Below are 27,694 nucleotides of genomic sequence, written 5' to 3' on the forward strand. Positions count from 1 at the left end.
AAAAAATTTAAATAACTAAATTAGAACTCTTGTCTGACCTATACGAGTTGTCCTCTGAGAGGAGGGAGTCTGAGTCTGGCCAGATGCATCCTCTCCTGGAGTTCTAGTTATAGTTGGTGGATTAGCAGCAGCAGTAGGCCCCGTCACAGGCTGAGCTGTGGCCTCTGCTGCACCTGTCACAGGACCTTGTGGCTCAGGCTGCTCTGATGGACCCGCCGTAGCCCTGGCCCCACCATCAGTGGCTCGAGTTCCTCCACTGTTGGAGCTCTGTCCATTGTTACTACCTGTGGCAAGACTGGCTGATACCTGAATCAAGAAACACAATTTAAAAAGAATAAAACCAACACTGACTAGAAAAGTGTGTAGGTAGTAGTATAGAGATAAACAGAAAATACAAACAATAAAGTATATTTATTTCTTATGAAAATCACAACTATTTTCAGAAACACTTTAATGCTACAAGTGGAAGTGTTAAAACTGCATGGTGGCAGGCAGATTTTAAACAGAATGTGAATATATTTTAACAATTTATAAAATATACTGTTTGTGGCTTAACCTATTGGTGTTTATGATATTTGGCACAGGCCACCCATGATTTTGGACTATGCAGATTGTTCCAGTTAAGTGAATGTAGCTCACTAATTACTCAATTAATTGATTAGAAGTAGAAGTTTTCTTGTAACAAAATAAATTACCAATATTTTATCTCATCAAACACACTTTTTGACAGTAAATATGTTGATAAATTTGTTTTTTTTTCTAGAAAAATAGTTATGTTTCGTTGTAAAATAAACACAGAATTACACATTTATCAAATATTAAGCCTTAGTTAGCTTTCCTATATGAGTTGGGAAATAATGAGTCAATTCTTTAACTCAGTATATGTAAGTAATTACTGATGGTGGAAGTTATTTACACACCAAATCAAAAAACATTGCAACAAAATTGTGCTGATAAATGCCATAAAACTAATCAGGATTTTCAATAAAAAAAGGATATATATATATATATATATATATATATATATATATATATATATATATCTCAAACAAATAGTGAAAATTTTATGTAAAAAGGTTAATTGGCTATCAGTAATTTGATAATCCCCAAACAGCCTTAATTTAGCACCCTGTGACTTGTTTGTTTTTTCATCAGAAGAAGTGTCTTGAATGTCAGTGCCACAACAACGATAATAGTATCAAAATAATCATGTTGCATTTGCTATTAAATAAAGTGGTGGCAATCTTCTATATTGACAGTACAAAAAGGTTGTTTTTAAATATGATAAGTACCTTAATATTAATGGCAATTATGTAGTAAAGTAGATTTAAATATAGGCTTTCATCTAAAAATATAACTGTTACATGAATTTACTTGATTTTTTATATATCTACACACTACTTATTTCAAAAAAACACCTCATATATAGAATATATATTTTCATTAACAATACTGAGTGAATAATTGTTAGTGATTACATAATAAAACGCAAATATTGCAAAATACAGTGATGTATTTTTCAAAATACCCTAGCTAAAACATTTGCCGCAAACCTTACAAAATCCTAGATTTACAATTTCAAAAGAGTTTAAGACTAAATTGATCTTGTTAATTAAAAAATAATAAATACAGATTTTATGACAAATTAATATAAATTGTTCAAAATTGCACAAAACGTAGAAGGCATTTGTGGTTTTAACAGTAGTATTAATCAAACTAATTTATGTGCTCAAGCATCCATCAATTTTGCTGATAAACTTATAGAAGATTTAGTCTTTATTCTGCCTTTTTAAATAATAATGGTGTTGTAGTTTACGTTTTTTTTAATACATTAATGATATTTTATTTATTAGTACATAAAAAGTGGCAATATTACACAAAAGATCATAGTTACTGGTTGAATACAGTTGTTTAATAATGACGTGAACAGCAAGGTCTACATTTCATTTTTAATATAAGTTAAAAACACTTATAAAGTTTATTTATTATAGTATGTAATAATTATATATGACACATACATAAAATTTAACACATACATTAAAATACTGTAATATGTAAAAAGAAATTTATGACACTTTGGATTAACAATATTGAAAGGCATCCACATAACTTTTTGGTAGAAACATTGTTAAAGACATTGGTAACCTAGGAGATTAGAAAATGTCTGATCAAAAAAATCAGAGATAAGCAAAATTCTCGTATGAGATTTCAATAAAATCCTCAAAATTTAAGTGTAACTGAAGAATGTTGAGGAGCAAAATTCTAGTAGGTTTCTCACGGAGCTACAGCCGAGCAGCGAAGCACGTGAAGCCTGGTCTGGTACCAGCACCTAAGGAAGGTTCCTGTGGAATTCCCCCATGGGACCCCCAGCTGGAGCCCCCACCACGCCCTCATCTCCCTGAGTTGCCGACAAACCTCATACGACCACCTTGCATGCCCGGCTCTAAGCCCGGAGGATTCCAGACCTGTCTGGGAGGCAACTGGGGTTTCTACTGCCCACCCTGCAGGGTTAAGTACAAGTATCCGCCCTTCTCCGAGAACATCGACTTTGTACCTCCTGCCACTCAGTCCCCTCTTTGCTGGTGGAAACATCCACCGTCTTGTCCCATTAGTGACGCAGATGGTGAGAAGCTGAGTAACCTAACAAAGCGCTGGGATTGCAACTATGACTGAAACTTGTGTTGTCCCTATTTATTTGTCCCTATTTATTTGTATTAAAAATTTATCAAACAATCTGATTTAGCCGTTATCTCTTTTTCAAATTCACACCTAAACACTCCTAAAGAGCTTTAACCCTTTGACGGCCACGGGCCGATATACTGGCTCTCGAATTTCTTTTTCCGAAACGGCCGTGAGCCAAGATATCGGCATAGAAAAATCAGTTCGAAAACGGCATCGCGCCGAGAAATCGGCAACCCTTCATTTGATTAAATTATTCCCTTACCTCTTTATTTTCGGTTTGTAATATAATATCAAACGAAACGTAAACATATATCCTTTCAAATTATTATAATTTATTATAAAATGTTTTTTTTACTTTTTTTTGTTCAGTAGAAAGATGCAATTCAGAAGGCAGTGACGTGTCAAACAAGATGTTCGGTTTCTCTTTGGTAGCAGCTGTTTGTTCGTTGTGGCTTTGTACACTTGGTTTTGTTCTTAGACGTTGTAATGTGAGGTTATGTTACATTTGCTGTGAAGTTTAGTAATGTTTCTTTTCTGGTTTACATTTAGCAATGAGTAACAAAAAGACGTCGTGAAGCATCGCCTGTAAGTGAGGACACATTTGTTTTCCTGTCTTCAAAATGCTAATGTAAGGACTATTAGTAATGACACTTCCAATTATGATCTCTTTTCTTCTGAAGACAGCACTAGTGACTTGGACGATACGGACGATGATCCTACGTTCGATCCTGCCAATTTAGGGCCGTCTACATCACAAACCAGATTTGGTCTGCCCCTACAAACTAGGCCTAGATTTTTTGATGTGAGTTCTAGTTCTGATTCTGAGCAAAATGTTAGCTTAGGCCCTAGTGTAACAAATATTCCAAGGCCTAGAGGTAGGCCTAAGGGTAGTACTAATGCTACTCCTAATGATAGTGACTTAGCCTATTCTCCAGAAAGAATATGGGTTCCTGTCAGTGAAAATGATGATTCATCTATTAGGCCTAAACATGATTTTTTCATTCAATGAGATTCCTGGTCCAAGACATTGCCCACCTCCAGACTCAGCTCCCATTATGTATGTGCTGCTTTTTCTCACTAATAACCTTATTGAAAATTTTGTTACCGAGACCAACCGCTATGCTCAAGATGCCATAAATAGTAGTGGAATGAACAGGGTATGGGAAAAAAGTTTCTTTTGCGGAAATGAAAGCTTTCATAGCAGCAAATTTGAATATGGGACTGAATAAAAAACCTTCTATAGATATGTACTGGAGCTCTTCTTCTTCTCAGGTTACACCATGGTATTCTCGATTGTTCAGCAGAAATAGATTTGAAGATATTTTAAGATTTTTTCATATGGTTGACAATAAAAAATTGGCAAAACACGGTACCCCATATTATGACCCCACAGCAAAATTTTCAGCCACTTGTAGACCATGCTAATAGAGTTTTCCGTCAATATTATATCCCTAACCAGCATCTAAGCATTGACGAGTCTCTAGTTGGAACCAAAAATCATACCCAACTATTGCAGTATATGCCTAACAAAAAAAGCACCACAAATGGGGGATCAAACTTTGGGTGCTGTGTGATTCCGTCTCAAATTATTGCTTAGCATTCTTTTGTTATAAAGGAGCTAAAAGCAATGAAGACCAGGAAAACATAAGAAAAAGAGGTCTAGCTTTTACTGTAGTTACAAAATTATTGGACATGGGGAACTATCTGAACAAGGCTTATCACTTGTATACTGATAACTTTTTCACGTCCATTCCTCTAATTGAATATTTATATTCAAAAATGACATTTGTAACAGGTACAATCAGGAAGAATAGGAGAGGAATCCCTGATGAATTGTTAGGAAAATACAAGGTAGGGGATAAAAGATACATGAGGAGTAAGGAAATTTTAGGTTTTAGCTTATAGAGAGAAGTCATCTCAAAAAAGTCAGGTGATTCTTGTGTCTTCTGATAGCAAAGCTGCTAACGTACAAGTAAGCAAGAATAAGGGAACAAAAGTGGTAATAAAAACAAAACCAGACATGATCCACCAGTATAATAAATTTATGGGTGGGATCGACACCACGGACCAGATGTTATATTCATATCTAGACGAGAGGGCGTACCGTAAAATATTGGCGTAAGATCACATTCAATATTTTGTCAGAATGATTTTGAATTCTTATATTCTATACAAAATGAACTGCAAAGACAAACCTAAGTCACGTTTGAATTTCACAATAAATGTTATTGAGACACACTTGCTCAAGACTGGCTAATTGCTAAGAACATTCCAGCTAATTTAGGAGGAGGTGATGGCCAAATGCCCCCTTAGTCGGTTTGGAATGGATAAGATTCCTGAAAAGAAAGAAAAGAATTGCTGTGTCTGCAGTACAAAAAATCAAAGAAGGAGAACAAGACTGCATTGTTTAAAATGTACCAAAGGAGTACATGCAGAGTGTTTCCATAAACACAAATGTGCATAAAGAAGCACAAAAGACCGTGTAAATATTGTATATAGATTTGTTAACTATAATTTATTATTACTATACATTTTTAAATGTTCATGTATAAAGTGTTTGAAGACAATTGTGTAAACAAGAGAAAACTATAAGGTGACCATTCTACAGTAATTCACATGGCCTATGGACAAAACAAGAAGTTACAAGGTAAACACTTGTTATACCCAAACTTTCATGTTGATTCGCATGGTGTGCTGTGTTGTAGTTTTCTATAAAAATATTTCTAAAAAACTTTTATTCTGAAGATATCCATATGATTTTTTCTATACTTTGTTTTGAAAATATGTATACTTTCTTATAATAATAATGGTTTTCCTTGAAATAATTTTTTTTATCCTAGTTGTCACCAATTAAACACAAAAAATAAAAAAAACATCCTAATTTTTTGAAAAAAATAAATAAAAATAATAATAATAAAAAAAGTTTAATTGTTACAAAAATATATTTTGATGCTTTTATATATACTACTAAATAAAAACAAAACAAACATCACTAAGATACTACTATTTATAGATGAGTTACACCAGTGTTTGTAGGAGTGTGTCAAAAGTGCCATTTTGAGGGCTGGCCTTTTTGGCAAGTAATCTGGATATAATGGCTGGGGTGTTTAGAAGTACAAATGAAATTTATGGCTTGGCCTTCAAAGGGTTAAGAATACCATCATTAATACATTACATTTATATGGATATGTCTTTGAATTGAATAATGATTTGATATGTAACATTGTTAGAAAGAATAAATTGTACATTTGGAAGTGCTTTCATGACCGAAACATGCTAACGCTCACTTGTTGCAACTGAAATTCGATAATGGATGTCACTGCATGATGTTATGTTGAGTTTGTTTAAATTATTTTCAGTGAACACTGACTGTGTATTGTGTTAATTGTTGTTGTATAGAATAGCTAAAACAGTAAGTGAGAAAAGAAATTGTGCAGTTGGCAGAACTTGTTTATTGTCACATACCAGACTACACTTACTGTCTCGACTGATATCTGATAACCTGATGTTTATTTGAAATTATTATTGTTTAGGGTGTTTACACTGAAATATGTATCATAATGAATAAAAAACACTTGAATAGATAAAAAAATACCTTTACTAACATTTTTTTTTACTTGAACAATTTTTAATTTTTTACGTACATTTTTATGTGTACCACTATAAGATGTATTGTGTAGTAGTACTGATATTTTATTGTGTTTTGTTACATCATGTAAATAAGAACATCAGTCTGAGACTCTGCATAAAAATGCCCTAACTCTCTTGAACAGCTAGTTGGTCCCTATTTTTACACTTCTTTCTAAATTGTTATTATTAAGTGTTAAGATAGACAATAACCCACTTTCCAAATTTTTAGGTTTAATTTTGAAGTTAATTATTTACTATGGTTTGGTAACATTTAACATGTTGTTAACTAGAAATACTTTGTTACAAGTAATTGATTTCACTAAAAAATATAAATAAGAAGTATTTTACATCAATATATATTTTTCATGTATTTTAATTTTGATTAAAATGTTTGTAAGAATAGTTTATTAAACTACTTTTACCTCAACCTTGTGGAAATACTCAACTTCCACAGTGGAAAGTTGGTTTTTGCCTCATTGAAGGTTATATTAAAATTGTACACTTACCATACGTTGCATACTTATTCTTTCACAATAGCTTAACATTCATGTTTTAACACAATTATTATGGTGTCATTAGATTAATTACACTAACTATGTGTAAAGCAACAAAATGGCAGACAGTTAAAAATAACTATAATTTCATTGTTTTTATGAAGTAAATTTTAATTATTAATAACTTACTCTGCATTTCAAATTCTGTACTGTAGATCTTTATTTACTATTTGTAATTCACAAGTTTCCATGAAAATTAAGAAATTGAACTGGTGGCATTCCAATACAAAGTAATCTCATTGCACAGTTTCTACTGGTCCTGTATTGACAGGTCAAGGTCACTGGCAGGACCGACAATAATGTGATATTGACTTAGTTAACTTAACTTACTAGATAACTGCAGATAACAAGCATATGTTTAATTCATAATAATTTAGAACTTAAATTATTAAACATATAACTTTCATACCAATATATACTTAAATGTATTATTTGTGCATCTATTAAAAGTAGTATTATGACAAGTTTAATTCATTCATAAACAGATAGCATAACTTTAGATTCACCTAGATTTGAACTGGAGTAAGTTAATTGAAAATATTGGGAAGGAGGCATTTTAAATATTAGAGAATAAAATTATAATTTTAATAGACAGTTGGAAAAATGATAAACTTGAAAAAGAAACCATGTTTCACATGATCTTAACCCTCAGACTGATAATAAAAAAACTTACAGAAAAATGTAAAATTATAAAAATTAGCACTTACTAGAGTATTATTTTTCTATTTGTACATAAATTGAAAAATGTGTATTTTAAATTTTTTATTTTCTTAGTTTTACTCCATGTACTTTCACATGATTTGAGATAGTAAGATACTGTAAATGTACAAAATATACACAGTTTTGTAGAGAACAAAATAATTATAACATATATACACTAATTTACAACACAAAAAAAGGTTTCTTTTATAAAAATGTAAAGTGTGTACTACTTTTTTTGGTAGTATATGTATCCATATTGGTTTTCGATGAATTCTTTGGGCAAGAAGAATATCAGGTAATGATGAATTGTTATCACTGTCACCATCAATGTTTTCACACACAAACTCAAATTCCACCAGTTTATAATCATCCAGACTACCTGACAACAAATCTGACAAAGAATTATCAAGCACTTTATTTGCTGATATATCACTTTCATCATCAGAACTAATATTTTCATCATCCAGTAGCTCACGTATATATTTGAACAACGAGGATCACCCATTTCATAACATAACAATCAATGTTAGAGATGTAGCCTCAAAAAGTGTTTTATAAATATGTATAACACAATATGAATAAACCTTTTAACACTTTTTTAAACTTCTATTTTTCTTATTAACTTAACCTTAGTTAGTACCTGAAGATGAAATCGCAGATTTCGAAATGTACATTGTAAGAAAAATAAAAGTTTAAAATAAGTGTTAAAAGGTTTATTTATATTGTGTTATACATAACAATCAATTATAAACAACTAGTCTATATAATAACTTAGCAACAATAATAACAAAGAACGTCAAGGCCGTACAGCACGTCACCAGCTGCATAGTCCGTCAACTGTATGCCATAAAGCATTTGGATTGATAACAGCTGACGAGTAATATTACAAATATAAACTATGTAAAATGAATTGGTATTTATGAGTAGAGGATTTGACTGGTGCAAGTTGTTTTTATAACTTAAACGGTTTTGAAATCAAATGAAAAATGTTTTTATTAGAGGCGAAGTTAGGACTATAAAGTCCTCTCTACCACATAACCTCGTAAAAAATTAAACTAACATACATATACGTGTGTAACTAAAAATAAAAATATTTCTTTACCTTATACATTTAAAGAATCTTAGCTTTAAAAAAAAACATCTATAATAATAACGAAAAGCGTAATAATAACGGAAAGTTGACCGACGGCTGTGCAAAGTTATGGAGTCAAAATCTTCTCTTGCTTCAGCACAACATGAAAAAACAACTTACACCTATACATCAAATTATTTTTGTAACATTTCATGGATAAGTTAAAAGAAGCACAGTCAAAAGTAATTAAGTTAAAACAAATAATTGGAATATGTTGAAATGTATCCTCAGTCCCTTGAAAAAAGGAGAAAATATTTTGCTTTCCGAGTTGGCAGATAACGAACAGAATTTCTGAATATCTTACATATAAGCTAAGAGATCATTAAGAAAACAGAATTAATACTGGTAAATGGCCTGAAAAATCAACAATTTCATGGTTCAGTAAATTCTGTGCTATGAACGATATTTCACCAAACTGTAATGAAAAGGATCAAGCAAGTAGTTGTTTTAACCCTTAAAGCGCTAATCTAAATTACTGTCAAACGCTAAGACATAAAAAAAATATTTTTTTTTAAATTTCCCAATGCTAATTTTTGTTTCATATACCTTGGTATTACCTTAATAAGAAAAAAATAATAAACATGTAATATTACATATTTTTGAAAATTTTATACGCACGAATATATTTGAAATTTTGAATAAACTGCATTGCAGGATAATGTACATAGCAACACTATTTGACAGATTACATTACATTTATACAGGTTATTTATAATGAGTAAAATGTAACTGAAGTTCCTGTATAATTAGTACATAAAATAAATAAGTTCAGTATAAGATTTTGAAATGTAATAATGTGAAATTCAACACAAACTTATTTATAGATAGCCTACAAGGGAAATGAAACAAATATTGTACTTATAAACCTTATTTTATTTAGAATAAATAAACTGGACTTGTATGGTGAAACTGGTATAAAATACAAAACAAATAATTGAAAAAATATTACACATAATAAACCAAAAATGCGCTCATTTGTCAAAACTTGGATCATCTGGATTAGCCATTATAACAAAAAATTATACTAAATGTTAGTAAAAACAATTTTATAAGAATTGTATAAGATAATTGTATAAGAATTACAACGGACTGATTCAAAACACTTTGTTTAACAATATAACCAACATACGACCAACACACACGTAGTTAAACAGCTGAATGAAACGAACGCGTCTGTAGGCGTATGCCGCGTCACAGGACATATAAAAAATGGCGGCGATTGCTTTCAACCCGAGTAGATACCGTTACAAAGTCCACCAACGGTGACAAAGCGTTTTGTCTAGTCCCGACAGTCGAAAGGAACATCGATCTGCTCTCTTACGGAAGTTTTAACAACTAATTCTTCGCCATTTCATAAGTAAAGCTTTTGCGTTTGTAGACGTAATCCGCGTTTAAAGCATCGGCAGTTCCGCGTCTTTAGGCGCTAGCCGCGTTGGAAGGGTTAATTACTACGTCCGAGTCCTGTGAACAGTCTCAAGCTCATTCATTCTATGGGATGGTCCCCTACGTAATAGATGTGTCTAAAAAAATCGTAATGAAGGGGGTAGTAGTTAATGAGAGAAAAACTCGGTACTCAGTCTGTAACCACACTTAATTTACCTGTAAGTGCTTATCCACCACTGTTGTAATCATAGAGGAATGAAGGACAGTGCTAAAGGCCATATTAGCGATGTGTTAAAGTGGAATGTCAAATTAACCGAATATATATATATATATATATACTAGCTGTTCCCCGCGGCTTCGCACGCTTTTTGTAAGCTTTGCTCGTGTATGAGCACTTCTGGTTCAAGTGAATTATATTGTCAACGCCGATGTAGAGTTTACCTTGTTGACACTATCAAGAAAATCTGCCAAGAGTGTATGTTTATAGCCATTGTACACGTACATGTACTTAATAATAAAGTGGTCTAACATTCAAGCTAAAAGGCCAAACAGAAATTCATTTAAAATCAGAAAATCATCTCAGTCGTAAAGTCCTTGAAAACAAGCAATTCAGCAGGATTTGATGGAGTTTCATCCAGGATTTTGTTGAGCTGTATAGATATATTGGCTGATCCTCTTGCACAGATTGCGAACTCGTCATTTGAATCTTACCGCCCCATTTCGATCCTTTCTACATTTTCAAAAGTTCTTGAAAGGCTTGTGCTGACCAGACTTTCCAATTACCTGTCTGTCAATGGAATTTTACATGACCATCAATATGGCTTTCGTGAGGGGTTGTCTACAGTCAATGCAATTTTTAGTCTTCTAACTGAGGTATCAAACTCATTGGATAACAGGAATCACGTGTTTGGCCTATTTTTGGATCTTACGAAGGCTTTCGACGTTGTGGATCACGGGTTGTTGCTCAGAAAACTTGAAAACTTGGGTATTAGAGGGAAAGCTTTTGATTGGATTGCTTCTTATCTCCTAAACCGTAGACAGATTGTTGAAATTCCTTTTATTGATGATACAGGGTGCTTAAGAAAACAATTTTCTGAGGAGCGAGAAGTACGCACTGGAGTTCCCCAAGGCTCCGTACTTGGTCCTTTATTATTTTTACTATTCAATAAATGACATCCATCGAAGCGTGAAAGATTCCAAGTTGTTTTTGTTTGCTGATGATACCTCTTTGGTCATCTGTGGTTGCAATCGAGCCGAGCTTGAAATCCAAACCTTTGTTCAGGCCAGTAATTTGCTGCAGTGGTTGGGTGCAAACTCTCTGTTTGTAAATACATCTAAAACCAATTTTCTTGATTTTGGAATTAGAAAGTCTGCTAAAACGTTGATTGAATCTCAAAACATTATGATTGGAGAGTCAGAAATGTGTCCTTCTTTGAATGTTAATTATCTTGGAATTGTTTTGGATGATCAGCTAAACTTTTTTAGTCACATTGATAAAGTCACGAAAAAACTAAGCAGCTGCATATTTTTGATGTTTAGACTATCCTGTTTTGCTAGTGAGGAAATTCTTTTGCTTACTTACTATGGCTGTTTTTATCCTCACCTTTGCTATGGAGTCTCTATATGGGGATACGAGAGTAAGAAAACTCAATATGTTTTTCGTCTCCAGAAAAGAGCTATACGGATTATTTTCAAGTTGAGTCGTTCCCAGTCTTGTAGAGGTTTCTTTCGCAGTAATAATATCCTTACGTTCCCATCCATTTATATCCTTCAGTGTCTTTCTTTTTACAAAAAGTATCCCCACCTTTTTTCAGTCAACGTTAATCCAGCCCATAATTACTCCTTAAGAAAAAGAAACAACCTAATCCTACCCTGCCATAAAACATCTTTTTTTGAAAAACAAAGTCTTTACTCCTGCATCCGCCTTTTTAACTCTTTGCCATCCTGCTTGAAAATTGTTGTGGACGATAGGGAATTTCAAAATCGTCTGAAAAAATTTCTTATTTCGAGAGAATATTACAGTGTCCGGGAATACGTTCAGGATAATAAATTGTAGATCACTCCTGTTATATTGATTTGGTCTTGTTGTGTTTGATCTGTCAGTAGTCTATACTTTAAGTTAGGATATTATAATTTTCTTGACGAATGCCTATGCATGTTATGTTTTTGGCAATAAATGAATTGATTGATTGATTGATTGATTGATTTAAAAGACAAATATCCATAAAAACTTAGCGCCTTCACATAGTGTGTGGTTATTATACACAACTATCTCGTAATTCTAGTTTACAATGTGCAGGCGCTTTGATAACATATATATTTTGCAGCGCCTCCTGGTGGTGAGTTACATCAATGGGCATAGCATATAAACCTACTACGTGGAAAAATACATATACATACAAATTTTCATAATGATCGGTCAAATAGTTTCTGAGTCTATAAAGGACAAACACACAAACATTCATTTTTATATATATACAGTAGATATATACCAGCAGTTACCCGCGGCTACGAACACATTTTCCTGTTGAAAACTAGGACAATATATTCATGTATTCTTTATCTATGACATAATAAACACTCCTGAGATAATCGATAGTCACTCACAGCTATTTCAATCTCCTGATCCATTTTAGATTTAAGTTTAAAGAACAGTGTTTTGGGGTCCTGAAGTCGTAAAGTAAAACAGTTTTTATAAGATTCGTATTCCCTCCAACATTCCATGATAATTTATTGAAGTGCTCTGACGATTTCAGTAACAATAAGATTTAGCCTTTTTATCCCAATGACGAAAGTGTATCGTCCAACTAAAAAGTTGCTGCGGTCAATATGAGTCTGTTCTGGTTGTTTAAATTCATCCCCGGTCTAATCTATTTACAGTTCCACAATTGATTTATGCTGTTGCACTAATCTAAACAATGGTCTCATATGTTGGTTTCGGAATTAACTTAGATTAAGTTTTGGTGATTAAGTGATTTTGATATTTTTACTGATCAATAAATATGTATATGGGGTATATATTTCTAGTATAAGGGTAAGAGTGTGTTATCCCCATTTGCTTTTCAATAACTACAGTAAAAATGCCAGACACAATGTTGAAGGAGCTAACCATATTCGATTACTCTATGTGCAAACATTCACAGCTTTATTTAATGAGGTAGTTTTTATAACAGTGTATAAATAGCATTTCCATGGCAATAGATGAATTATTGATCATTGGCGCAATCAAAATGTAAAATTAGATAACTTCGTCTCTGCAATCTGCATTACACTACTGATCAAGCAGTTTACAGTAATTTAACCCTAGAAGTGTGTCCATGTTACCAAAGATAAAACGTCAGTCCATTTTTGACGTGTTGCAAGGTTTTTTTAAAAAATTCGTAAAAAATACTTAATATCAAGAAAAACATATATTGTTATATATCTTTTTTCTTCTCAGAAGTTGTACTATTTGAAATAGGAATAAATGTTTTGATATTCTTTGGTTTAGTATATACTTTTATGAAAATAATGAGAAATTGCAAAAAGTTTTATATGAAAATTTCAAGTTTGGACCTCTGTAAGGTATTGAAATATTACAGTAAGGTCAAAATGTTAAATGTATAAAATGTAGAGAATTTTATGCCAAATTAAAAAATATATTAAAAAATTCTATTAAACAAAAATTGTAATTTTTGCCATTTTTCTTTTTACAAAAGCGAAAACGTACAAGGGTTTGGGCTTTTCATTTTTTTACCTCCAAATGTGACTATATATTTATATGAAAAACAGTTTTCTATTGTAAATTATACATGCTATTTGAAAACACTAAAAGTAAACAACAACAAAATAAACTGTTATTTTATTATAAGCTTACAAAAAAAAAATCTTTTGAAAAATGAAAATAATTCGTAACAAAATTCAGAAACAAGCTACAAATTTTCACTTATACTTTATGTTTATGTAATTTTTGAATATACCCTTAGTAAGTATGTTTTGTTTGGCTAAAATAAAATATAAGATATGTTCAAATACTTTGAGAAGGAACTGAGTTATGACATTTTTTGTTAACAGTCGCACGTTGAAGAATTTACTCATAAAAAAAATAATCTGGTTTTTGCAATGTAAAAAAAAAAATGAAAACATTTTTTTTACTTGTTATTATATTATGTTAGCACATAATGTTTGAAAGAAATACACTCAATAATTTTTGAAATTGAGTAAAAAATAAATGTTGTGCGTCAAATATTGTAAAACCTTGCATTGTAAAATTTTTGAGAATAGCCTATATAAAACAATAGATAGTATAGTTCAAAATAACATTGTTTTATAATGTTTTTGTCATTTCATATGCATTTATGCAGTAGAGTATTTTAACCTGAAAAAATAGAGACCTAAATTATGAAAATCGGTAAAAAAATAAGCTCGTGTGAAATAAAATGGTCAACAATGGCCGACAGGGATGGGTTGGGTTGGTCTTGATGCGACGCCGTGATTCATATTTTTCGTTTCGCACTGCCGGAAACCTACTGAACTAAATTTATTTACCGCTGAAAGATTGTACCGGTAGATAGTTTTCTTTCACTTTACACCGTTTTTTTTTTATTTTCTTTATTGACAATAAATAACTGTGTGAATGTTATTATACTAACCAGCATAAAATATGCTGGTTTACAACTTTAAAATTGTCCCTTTTTAGAATATTCATAGTAAATCAACTATTCATTATAATGACTTTCTGTTTGCACTGGAAGAAAGAATATTTCATTCCGCGTCTATTGACATATGACAGCACCGTTTGCAGGCAATACGTAACTTGCTGTGATTGGTTGAAAATGACGTATTTCTTTGACCCGGCCACCCGTGAAATTCCACTCAAATGATGACGTCTTCAGAAAACATTTCACCACGACCGTAATATTGATGTTAGAAACAAAACGTTTATATGAAAATTGTAGAGTGGAATCTCACAATTTCAATGATACCAAAAACATGGTGATTGTTTAAAGATAAATAATTATTTTTAATGAAAAACTGAACCGACATACAATATGCTGGTTCCGCACAACACACATAAATTACAACCGACATAAAATATGCTGGTTCCACACTTCTAGGGTTAATAGTTACTAAAATTTCAATGTAAACAAATGTTTCTGCCTCTTTGATGAACTTCAGCTGAAAGTGTTAACATAACAGCTGAAAGTATCAGTTCACTTTGTATTACATGTTGTAGCGCAATCTGCCGGATCCAATATAAAACACTCTAACATCAACAACAATTTATAAATAAAAAATTAATTAAATAAACTATTTAAATCGGACCAAATCGTGAATCTAAACCATTCTCGAATCCCCTTCAACATACACACAAAATTTCATCAAAATCGGTCCAGTCGTTTAGGAGGAGTTCAGTCACATACATACGAACACAAGAAATACAAGGTCTGTCCAAAAAGTATCCGACCGCCAACCACTAGGCGGCCGCGGCGTAACTGACCGGCTCGAACCGGTTATTGAAGGGGAGGAGCAAGCCTACTCCTTCCCATATTAGGCATTGAATACGATCCGGTCACTCAGTGAGTCACAGTGCTCTGTTCCGCACAGTACTACCGTGTGTGTGCGTCACATTTCAATATGACTAAATGTGTTGAGCAGCGCATTTGCATTAAATTTTGCCAAAAACTTGGCCATTCAGCATCAGAGACGATTACTATGATACAGAAAGTTTATGGTGACGTGTCTATGGGCGATACACAAATAAAAGAGTGGTTTAGGCGGTTTAAAAATGGCCGCATATCAGTGGAGAGTGATGACCGATCTGGCAGGCCAGAAACGCTGAAAATGTTGAACGTGTTCATGCAGCAATTAATGAAAACCGTCGATTGACTGTCCGAGAGCTGAAAGAAGATTTAGGAATACCAAAATCAACAGTTTGTAACATTTTACACGAAGATTTAAAAATGAACCGTGTTTCAGCAAAATTTGTTCTTCGGCTGCTGACAGAAGACCAAATGAACTGTCGACTTGAAATCGCACAGGACAATCTGGATTTGATAAAAAGTGACCCAGGGCTATTTAAAAAAGTTATTACTGGTGATGAGTCATAAGTTTATGGCTACGACCCTGAAACAAAGGCTCAATCTTCAGTGGTAAACTCGCGAAGAGCAACGACCGAAAAAAAGCAAGACAAAGTCGAAGCAGTGTCAAAACAATGCTGATAGTTTTTTTTTACCAGGACGGCGTTGTTCATCACGAATATGCTCCAAGAGGCCAGACAGTGAATAAGGAGTATTATCTTGAGGTCGTAAGGCGTTTACAAGATGCAGTGCGAAGGAAACGACCTGAACTGTGGACAAGCCGTGACTGGATCCTGCACCACGACAATGCGCCAGCTCATTCCTCAAATCTTATTCAGCGTTTTTTGGTCAAACACAACATCAACCAACTACGACAGCCTCCCTACAGTCCATAGCTCCTTGTGACTTCTGGCTATTTCCATAATTAAAAATTCCTATGAAAGGAAAAAGATTTGACGATGTTGAACAAATATAACAAACTGCGACGAAGGACCTGTTAGCCATTCCGCAAAATGAATTTAAGGAGTGTTTCCAGAAGTGGGAGGAGCGTTGGAATAAGGTAGTGGCTTGTGGAGGGGAGTACTTTGAAGGGGATCAGATTGCCGTTGCCGCCGAGTAACGTCAGTTCATGCCAGACGTCAAGGTCGGATACTTTTTGGACACATCTCGTATATATATCAAAGAATCGATAATCAAATTTGATGACATTTTTCACATCACAATTATTGGACAGAATTGTCCCAACTTTTGTAGAAAATGTTTTAGACAATAATGTTGCAGGTCACTGGCATGATTCGACCATTACTTGGCCATATTACAGTTTTTAATATTACTAAATCAAATAGGTATAAGAAACAAATATAGTATGTTTATCTTAAGAGCCTAATAGTATTAAGTCAGAAATTGTTTATAGTTTGGAAGTCTAAATAGTTTACAAGTTAAATGTTCAAAGTTTTGTACTTAAGAAATATTTTATTCTTTATTCAAAAACATCATGAGTCATGGTATTTTCTAAAACTAAGAGGAATTAACATTCTTTGAAAAAAATATTTATTTATTTGTCTACATCAATGTTGTTACCTTCAAAATAGTCCCCATTATATATTATGCACTTGTGCCAGTGCTTCTTCCAATCCTCGAAACACTTCCCAAACTCGATCTATGGGATAGCTTATAGCCCTTTCAGTGATGCACTTTAATGTCAATTCTACTTGTAAAATTATAGCCTTTTAAGGTTCTTTTTATTTTTGGAAATAAAAAGGTCACATGGAGCCATTTTTGGAGAATATGGAGACTAGGGCATCATTAACAGTAGTTTTAGCCAAAAATTCACAAACAAGCAATGAAGTATGAGCAGGTGCATTCTCATGGTGGAAAAGCCAATGGTTGTTTTGCCACAAATCCGGGTGTTTGCTTCACACAAATTGCGTTGAACTTGCATGTAATCAAACTCGACATTTGATTTTGGTCAAAGACATTTTGACCTCGTGGCAAGAATTCATGATGCACAATGCCATTAAAATCAACGAACACAGTGAGTATAACCTTCATGTTTGACTGCACTTGTCAAGTCTTGGGGATTCAGAATGCCTCCACTGAGATGATTAAGCCTTAGTTTCAATTTTATATCTGTAACTCATGATTCATCACCTGTTACAACACATTTCAGTAATTCTGCATCGCTGTTACTTATTTTAGTGACTCCTAAGCAACTTCCATTTGCCACTTTTTATTCAAAACACACAAAAATGTTTATACACATTTCTTACCCAAAACATTTGAAAAACTTCATAGAAGCCAATTAGTATGTCAACAGCGATTTCTTGGCATGAGCAAACTGATATGCCAATTTCATCAGTGACCTCTGATCATAATACTGCGATCGTACATAACCATTTCTTCACATTTTCATCAGTTGTTTGATGTGCTTGGGCATCCAGAGCATTCGTCATCTTCAATGTCTTCACGCCTATCTTTGAAAAGCTTATACCACTCACAAATCCTTGTTTTACTCATAGTACTCACACCATAGGTCTAGACCTTTATTTCATTTTTCACACAGAATTTGATAGAAATTCTTTGATTCATTTTTTACAAATGAAAATCACTGAGTTTATACAACACGTTCAACCTTAAGAGCTGCCACTTAAAAAGTAAACAATTAATACAAATGAAAATTTTATTATACACCAACACAATAGAAACAAAATCTTGACAATTGGACTCTCTAAACTCGTGAAACTTTAAATTTCCTGTTACTCTTGGAACACGTCATACATAACAATGCTTCTATGCATTAGTCATAGTTGTTTTATTGTATTCATGATGGAAATACTCTTGCAGTCAGTAGAAAGGTTTCTGTGTTAGACAGTTATCAAGCCTTCTCTTGAGCATTTTCCCTCAGAGCTTTAATTTATTTCAGCAGGTAAATGGTTTTACAATTTAGGGCTGATATAAGTTGGCTTCTTTACATATAATGAAAAGGTGAAATAAAGGGAGTTCTGGGATCTATGTCAGGTGCTACAGCCGTGCAGGTCATGATGACGGGGAAATTCAGTGAGACATAGCAGTTCAAGCATTACAATATTTGGCGAATATTTTTAAATAGAATTAATAATACTGCACACCAATCCCCAATATGTCACCACAATTTCATTAAATGAGCACTTAATTAACTCAATCAATGTAACATTAATAAATAGTTTAAATGGTTATCTATTAAGAAACTATTTTGCATTTAATGTTAAGAACTTTGATACACTTTTTATAGAAAGTAATATTAAATTTTATATCAGACAGGATTTGTCAAGGTTTAATGAAGAATCTATGTTTAAGAGATCTGATTTGGTCCCTTCTTACGATGCTACTTTTATTTTTATTTAAAGAGTATCTGATCTCAAAAATGAAACACTTTCATAACTACAAGCTTTACTTGTAGCCTATTATTAAGTTTAGAATAAAAACTCAACATTTCAAAAATTAGCATGGATAATTTGAAAGAGGACCACAATATTTTCATATTTATTAATATGTTCAAGATTATCATAATATATCATATTCCGTTAAATTTTGATGGCCTATTTTCTCAATTCTGTTTTTTTTCAATATCAAGAAATAACAGGAATCAACAACATAAACCATTCACATCACTTGTGATTTATTACACATGATTAGGAAGTTTCTCAAATCATAGAAAATATAATTCTCGCTTCAAGACAGCAAGGTAAAACTAGTTTGATATAAAAACTGCCTTACAGGCATCACTTACCTGAATCGGGAAACCTGTTTGTACAACAGCCGAGTGGTGAATGAGGACCGGCCGACATCGAAGGAACCGAGGCGGTGGCTGGGCCAGGTCACACATGATGTCACTGAGTGCATGGTAAGCGTGAGCCAAGTTGTGCATGATCTCTGAAACGCTTGTGAACAAGCGCTGGTTCGTTACTACAGCTTCCTGCAAATACACCCAATAAACATGGAAAAAATTTAAATATGTAACTTAAAATACGGCTGAATATAAAACAGTCCATAGATGTCGGTCAAAAAGTTTTTTCTATTGAGTTAAATGTAGCCTTTTCAGACAAGACGAAAACCCCCTGCACCTTGAGTAGTTTCCTCACTTTATACATATAAAAAACATATCCCATTATATTTTTTTCTGATAGTATCCCTTTATAATGTAAGTAAAGGTTTATGTTAAGTTTCAGAATATTAAACGGATCATATTTTGGTCTATCCACAATAATATGGTCAACCCACACACTCCTATTCTTCTGTTTTCTTTTTAAATAAAGAAGATACCAGCAGCCATAATTTTCATGTATCCAAAGTTCCAAAAAGTAAAGTCCAGTGAACAATGCTAACAGTGTGACAACCTGAAATCGACTCAAATAGAAACATGAGAGAAACGTCCGCAAGAAGGTGGTTGTCTGAACAGGGCAATACTTAAGCCCTGTGTCCGCATCCGCTCCAACCGGAATCAATGTACATGGGTACTGTTTCTTTTGAAAAAAAGATAAGTAAACTGCAACCGATGAGTTAGCCAATTTTATTTTAAATAAAACGTAATGAAATAAGTGAACATTACAAGATTATATTATTCTTTGTTTGAAGGTTATTTTTGACGATGGAAGGTTTGTGAAGGAAACACGATTTTTCCGGACATTTGCCATCGTTCAGTGAAACAATAAATCAGTAACACTACGTTTCGAGATCTGCAATCTGATCTCTTCTTCAGGTAAAGAACTAACCTAATACATAATATTACAAACTAGGTTAAAATAAAACAAATCTTACCAAAGCGTTGTGGCACGCCAATTCTAAAAAATGAACTAAAGAGAAAACCAAATATATCAAACGGATCAGAAATTTGTAATAAACCAATGCGGAGTCACAATATGGTTTTAAGAAGTTCATCTCGCATGAACCAATAATAACGAAAGGGCCCATTCCTGTCCTCCTTCCTTTTTATGTCCGCCATCTTGTTTTAGTCTGCCGTCACGATTACCATTGGCTAGCCCCTTTGGTCAGTCGTAGGTGGTTAGTAGACGAATGAAGACGTATTGTGACCTTTATTCCGTAGTTCAGTTTTAATGATTAGTGTTTTGTATAGTTTTTTATTAAGTGCATGTTTATAGAGTTAGTGAAGTTGACAAACAACATGTAGGTTGTGATTCCTGACTTAGGCGTGCCACAACGCTTTGGTAAGATTTGTTTATTTTAACCTAGTTTGTAATATTATGTATTAGGTTAGTTCTTTACCTGAAGAAGAGATCAGATTGCAGATCTCGAAACGTAGTGTTACTGATTTATTGTTTCACTGAACGATGGCAAATGTCCGGAAAAATTATATTATTCATATACTTCCAATTACATTCATTTCACTTCTTAACTGGTGGGCCTTTTTTCGGCCGTAACATAAAAGTATAGAAAAAAACAAACAGAAATTTAAACAGTCCGCACCAAAATAATCCAATGACATTTGAGGTTATGTAACCACATCGCTGCTGACCACCACCTATTCCTATGGCCACTATTGTCTGTTTGATTTACAAGTTGCCTGTAAAACATTGATCAGTCCGCATGATAGTCCATTTGATCAGTGACTAGAACAGTCTGCACCAAAATAATCCAATGACATTTGAGGTTATGTAACCACATCGCTGCTGACCACCACCTATTCCTATGGCCACTATTGTCTGTTTGATTTACAAGTTGCCTGTAAAACATTGATCAGTCCGCATGATAGTCCATTTGATCAGAGTGACTAGAACAGTATGCACCAAAATAATCCAATGACATTTGAGGTGATGTAACCACATCGCTACTGACCACCACCTATTCCTATGGCCACTATTTTCTGTTTGATTTACAAGTTGCCTGTAAAACATTGATCAGTCCGCATGATAGTCCATTTGATCAGTGACTAGAACAGTCTGCACCAAAATAATCCAATGACATTTGAGGTTATGTAACCACATCGCTGCTGACCACCACCTATTCCTATGGCCACTATTGTCTGTTTGATTTACAAGTTGCCTGTAAAACATTGATCAGTCCGCATGATAGTCCATTTGATCAGTGACTAGAACAGTCTGCACCAAAATAATCCAATGACATTTGAGGTGGTGTAACCACATCGCTACTGACCACCACCTATTCCTATGGCCACTATTGTCTGTTGTTTGATTTACAAGTTGCCTGTAAAATATATGAAGAAAAAGAAATGTATATATATTTAGTTACAATAAAAAACTGATGATTCATGTTAATTGCAACAGATGATGACCTAGACCTGACTTGCATTATCCACCATTGGATTATTTTGGTGTGACCTGCTCTAGTAACCATACAATCCTCTTGCTCATGTGAACATGAACTAATGATTTCTATTCATCATTGTCTTCATATAAGGAAATGTAAATTTCTCAATTAGATAAAATTAATTTAGTAGTGTCTTTTTAGTGATGTTATCACTGAACAATGACAAATGTCTGAAAAAATGCTGTAACCTTCATAATATTTTTTTATATGTTGAAAATTTTAAGGGTTCTATTCAGTACAATTGTGTACAAAAGTGCAATAAAAGAATATGTTGTTGGTGTTAAAAAAAACTTTAAAAAATTATATATACCTCTTATAGAATGATTAGAAATGTGCTGGTGATACCTGTTATAGTGGATCTTAAAGAGTAAATTGTGAGTTGTGATAGTGATGCATTGAAGCCGAATCCTGATTTTTTAATCCACCAAATCTTCAACAAAGATCCAGATTCGAGAATTGATCATTGGGGATTCTTATTGCTAAATAATTTTAAAAACACAATTATCTTGTCATACTAGTTTTTTAATTATAGATTTGTTTAAATTAAGAATAATTTAATCTTAGACAGTGATTCCACATTTTAATAATAATACTGAAGGAAATTGAGGAGAAAGTAATACACTATTATTCTTCCTCCATAAACTCAAAAATAAATGTAAATTAATTCTGGTACAGTTGTTTGTTAGTACAACTAGAATAAGATAGATACATCAGTTGCTACTTTAACATTAATAGTAACTTCAAACGATTGATTAAAATACTAATTAGCTTATTATGTTATGGACTGCAAACAACAATAATATGTATTTGTGGTTCACCTCCATTTTCGATTTTTAAATACTACTTGTAACTTGTAATGCCTACAAAAAAAAAATTCAAGATACTGACTGACAGTTTAGGTTTTAAAAACAATTTGGTATTAATTTTTTTGTTGTGAGTGTAATTTTAGCATGATATTTCTGTAGAGCTCCCTGTGAAAACCTTGAATTTCGAACTCATTGCAACTCCATTTTATTAGAATTTTTGAATCAGAATTCTTTGCTTCCATGACACCCAACAATAATTCTAAAAATATCTCTACAAACCTGGTCAGAGAAGACTGGGTCATCCCTCATGAGTTGTTGGTACTGGGCCATGAACGGCTGCACTCGAGTGTTGATCTCAGACGCCTGGTCCATAAGATCAGCTAAGCCTCGTGTGCGAGGATATCTTGACCCTGCATTGCCCCCTTCCTCTTCAGTTTCATTCCTGTAGTAACACAAGATACAAGCATATTATACCTGTGAAGATCCGGATAGAGTGTTCAATAAATGAGTAAACACACGGTAATTGGCAATAATATCTATTTTGTTCTTTCTTAAATGCTGAGTATACAAATCACATCGAACATTAGTAAATGTATAAAGATGAACAGAGGTATCATTAGTAATATTTTTACATTGTAACATTTAACTGATTCACAGAAGTGATGATCTTTGCTTTGCTAGTTCTTGCCAGAAGAATCTAACTAAAAAAAGGAATTTAATATACAAGTAAAGATGACATCACCCAATTAAGTCAAATTATTGGTACTTGTTCACTGTATAAGAAAATCTTTAGATATCAGCACATCTAACTTAGCACATTCCAGAGCATTGTCCAAATGTCCTTTGTGCATAAGTTCATATTTCTTATCGATATCATGAACCCTCTTGTTATCTCACTTTTTCATGCATCAGGATGATGGGTACCCCATATTAAAACTGTCATCCCTCTTCATTGGTTCAGTATTTATTATTAACACACTCTCACTCACACTAATTCTCACATTTAATGTTGCTTAACACCTGTTTTCTGAATTTCTACAACTGCTAGATTTTGCCATTGAAATTTGTATTATTTTAAAATAAATATACATTTTACACAATTTAAAATTCATTATGAGGCAAGAATTATTTAATGAAACATTATAGACCAATTAAAGGATTATTGGTGCATTAACCCTCCAACTGTTGAATGACGGTTTATCAATATCGCTTGTGAATTGATACAGATGACACTTTCGGTCAACTTTCCACTATTATTATATGAAAACTGTTTGTTATAAACACATAACTTGCAACAGTCGAATCCTCTACTCATAAATGCCAATTCATTTTATATATATATTCGTTTATATTCGTAATATTACTCGTTGTCAGCTGATATCGATCCAAATGCTTTTTGGCATACAGCTGACAAACTATGCAGCTGGTGACGCGCTGCACAGCCTTGAAGTTCTTTGTTACTACTGTTGCTAGGTTATTATGTAGACTACTTGTTTATAATTTTATTGATTGTTATGTTGTGAATTGGGTGATCCTCGTTGTTCAAATTGTATAAATGAACTATTGGATGATGAAAATATTAGTTCTGATAAAGAAAGTGACATATTGGCAAATGAAATGTGCATGAAGTTGTCAGATTTGTTCTCAGGTAGTCTGGATGATTATGAATTGTTGGGTTGTGAAAAAAATCAATTAACAGTATAATTCATCATCATTATCTCTTATTCCTCTTGAACAAAGAATTCATCAAACACCAATATGGAAATGTGTACTGCCAAAAAAGTAGTACGTACTTTAAATTGTATACAAATCTTTTTTGTGTTGTAGATGAGTGTACATACTCGTATGTTATAATCTTTTTGTTCACTACAAAATACAAAACTGTGCATATTTTGTACATTTACAATATCTTACTAACTCAAGTCATGTGAAAGATATATGGAGTGAAACTTAGAAAACAATCAATTTACAATACCATATTACACACATTTTATACATATACACATTTTTTCAATTTATGTACCTACAAGTAAAAAACAATATTCTAGTCAGTGCATATTTTTGTTATTTTACATTTACTATAGTTTCTAAAAATTTTATATATAACAACTATTACTTAGTATTTAGCATATATTGTTAAAAAATATCTGAAATTATGCTGCACAAAGACAAAAACCAGTGTATAATTCTGGAAGTTTCTTATTATCAGTCAGAGGGTTAAAAGTCAAATTTTGGATATGCAAAATTGGACATACATTTTTACAGTTAATAATAAACTCGTATTCACACTTACCTGTTCTATATTTTTAATTCAATACACTGTGTACAGAAAGTAGTTTTTAGAACATTAACAACAATAATTTTCTTGTTATATGAGATGTTAGATTATTGTCCATGTTATATAAACTCATTTTACTATTGAATGAAACTCAATAAGAAACACATCTTTTAAATCTTTCAATAGAAATTTGATTGAACAACTTGATAAACAGATTGCAAGTAGAGCAGTGCTGAAATAATTGCTTAACTCACTGTGGAGGCTGTTCTTCACTGGTAGAAGCTGTCTGAGGATCACCGTTGCCACCAGAGGCCGAGGTTGTTTGCTCAGGAACAGCTTCAGCCTGTATGTCAATACTGGGCCCACCTGCAACATATCACACTGTCAACATTCTTGCACTACAGAACACAATACCAGCAGGGATGAGGCACCTCAATATTACCAAGAATAAAGTTATTCAAGTATCAAGAATTGGCTATGGTGTATTTCTACTTTAACGTGACTCTTTTCACTTCATTCCAATACTTTGGTTCTGTACTTCTATGCAATACGTACCAAATCCAGAATAACTTTATGGCAAAAGAAGCTCTTACATATAAACTTACAAATCAAAAGAAATGATTGTAGATCCTCAAAATGTGAAATAAAGATTGGGCACATTGTACTAATATGGCTGTATCAGAGATCACAGTGCAGGTGCAGAATTATCTTGTAGTAAAGAATTGTTGGTCACAATCTAAGTTGTGTGCTCTTAACCAATAAAAATTAGACTTAACTTTACCAGGCTAGGATCTCCACAATTCCCTTTTAATGTTCCGGTTTTGTATAGCTACAAAACAATTTTCCAAGTACAAATTTATTTATTCAATTAGACAATTTAAAAGATTCTATACTGATTTAAAACTTTTTAGTATTGATTATTTTCTAATTTGGTTTGACCATATGCCATTCATATAAATATTTCTTGAATTTCTGTAGTATCATTACATATTATCCTGAATGACACAATAAGTATCATTGTCAACAATTCACAGGATAAAGTGGTCTATCAGATAGCAATCAAGATTATTATTTTTCTATCAAAGAAAACTCAAATATTCCACTGCAATATTGATACGGAGACACAATATGCCAATGGTCTTAAAATATAACTACCTATATAAGGTGTTTTTAATCCACACTTGGTTAAAAAAATCAATGTCAGAAATAAGTAAGAAGTGCTAACAGCTTTAGCATTCATGTATGTAATCAAATTTGTCAAAGATTGATCATGATGTAAATCTTGATTGGCTTTAATGATGGTCTGTGTACCCTCAGAAAAAACGCACAAAGATAAGTGGGGAGCAAAGGTTCTGACTTACCCACATCTATTTGTTGGCCATTAATTATCAATTGAGGTGAAATCTCAATGGCTGCAATGGGAGTGGTGGCTCCTGCCGCTGTCTCTTCTTCTGCGCTGGTCTCTGGTGGACAAGTCCTAAAGGTCATATAGTAGCATTTTTAAATCTTAAAAATATTTTTTTTATCTGTTTACAATTAAACATACTTGCTAAGAAGTATAATATTTGGGAATAAGAGAGAAAACTGTTTATATCTCATACTATTCCAAACCTCAATCAAAGGTTTATAAACAATTTATAAATATAATATAAATAATTGATAGTAGTACTTGGTAAACTACAGTGATTATTACTTTACATATGTGGAAGTAAACAATATATTATGTGACTGATCTCAATTTAAGAATATAAATAGGTCTGGAAACATGGTCTACTAATCCCAAGCTAAGTGTTCCCAGTTCACTCCCTTTCTTTTATTTAAGATATAAAATAGTCTTTGTGCAGTAATACAAAGTACAACACTAACATAGCAGTGGTTTAAAAACTAACTTGTGATTTAGTTTTTAATTGTTTTCAGTCTTTCAGTTGCAAAATTAGTGTCAGTTTGAGTTGGTAAGGGATTTTTTTAATTACTCAACGCCCAAATTAAGTACTAGCTTGAGGTAAAAGTGTCAGTTCTGAACTATTTTTTCCTCCTTACCTTCCATTATATTCAATTTATAACTTTTTATAATTCCAATTTTACTTTAGATTTCTAATTTGTCATTATTAAACACATTTTACTCATTGCTTTTTCTGTCAATTGAACATCACTGCTAGATATTTCAGACTACTATGCTATTATGATGAACACTCACCCATTCTCTGGAGATGTGTCTGCAGATTCTTGTGGGGGGTTCTCAAGACGGTTGAGGATGATGGATGCCCTACGCAACATGCTGCGCACCACTGCCAGCCTACTCTGAGACAAACAGTGGCGAGGGTTCTGCATGGATATCCCTGCAAATAAATCTCAGTGAGTAACTAGGTTTTAATGATGATTAAAATTCTTATGAAGCATTCTAGAAAATGTTAAGAGTAATAGACTCCTTATAAGCAATTTGCAGATCATCGATAGCCTGCTCTCAGATTCCTGGATGTCTCTCCAAACACATTTTGATGAATAACTGGATATTCTGATCATGTTTTCCAAAAGCTTCTATGGAGGATTCTTGAGGTGGTTGAGGGTCTCAAGACATATCATGATATCTTTAACTGGCTATTTTTATTTCTTCAGACAAAATGACTTTAGATTCCAGGAGTCAA

The 27,694-nt window shown here is 32.9% G+C and overlaps 1 protein-coding gene across 1 annotated transcript; it reads right to left on the reverse strand.

Moving 5' to 3' along the window:
• LOC124363203 (large proline-rich protein BAG6-like) lies at nucleotides 1-27,408 on the reverse strand. Its single transcript, XM_046818367.1, has 6 exons — nucleotides 27,247-27,408; nucleotides 26,411-26,526; nucleotides 25,304-25,415; nucleotides 23,051-23,213; nucleotides 19,411-19,596; nucleotides 1-306 (listed from the first exon to the last, which is right to left on the reverse strand). The coding sequence occupies exons 1-6, from the start codon at nucleotides 27,378-27,380 to the stop codon at nucleotides 16-18; spliced, it is 1,002 nt and encodes a 333-aa protein (XP_046674323.1). The 5' UTR covers nucleotides 27,381-27,408; the 3' UTR covers nucleotides 1-15.
• Nucleotides 27,409-27,694: the final 286 nt, after the last annotated feature.

The sequence above is a fragment of the Homalodisca vitripennis genome, chromosome 1 (genome assembly GCF_021130785.1).
Source record: "Homalodisca vitripennis isolate AUS2020 chromosome 1, UT_GWSS_2.1, whole genome shotgun sequence".
Classification (NCBI taxonomy): Eukaryota; Metazoa; Arthropoda; class Insecta; order Hemiptera; family Cicadellidae; genus Homalodisca; species Homalodisca vitripennis.

What these genes read in the sequence shown, in the direction of transcription:
- LOC124363203 (XM_046818367.1), bottom strand. Translation starts at nt 27,380, where the DNA reads ATGCAGAACCCTCGCCACTGTTTGTCTCAGAGTAGGCTGGCAGTGGTG. An exon ending in TGGCCAACAAATAGATGTGG is followed by an intron (nt 25,416 to 26,410) that starts GTAAGTCAGAAC and finishes GATATGTTGCAG; the next exon opens with GTGGGCCCAGTATTGACATA. An exon ending in AGTGAAGAACAGCCTCCACA is followed by an intron (nt 23,214 to 25,303) that starts GTGAGTTAAGCA and finishes GTGTTACTACAG; the next exon opens with GAATGAAACTGAAGAGGAAG.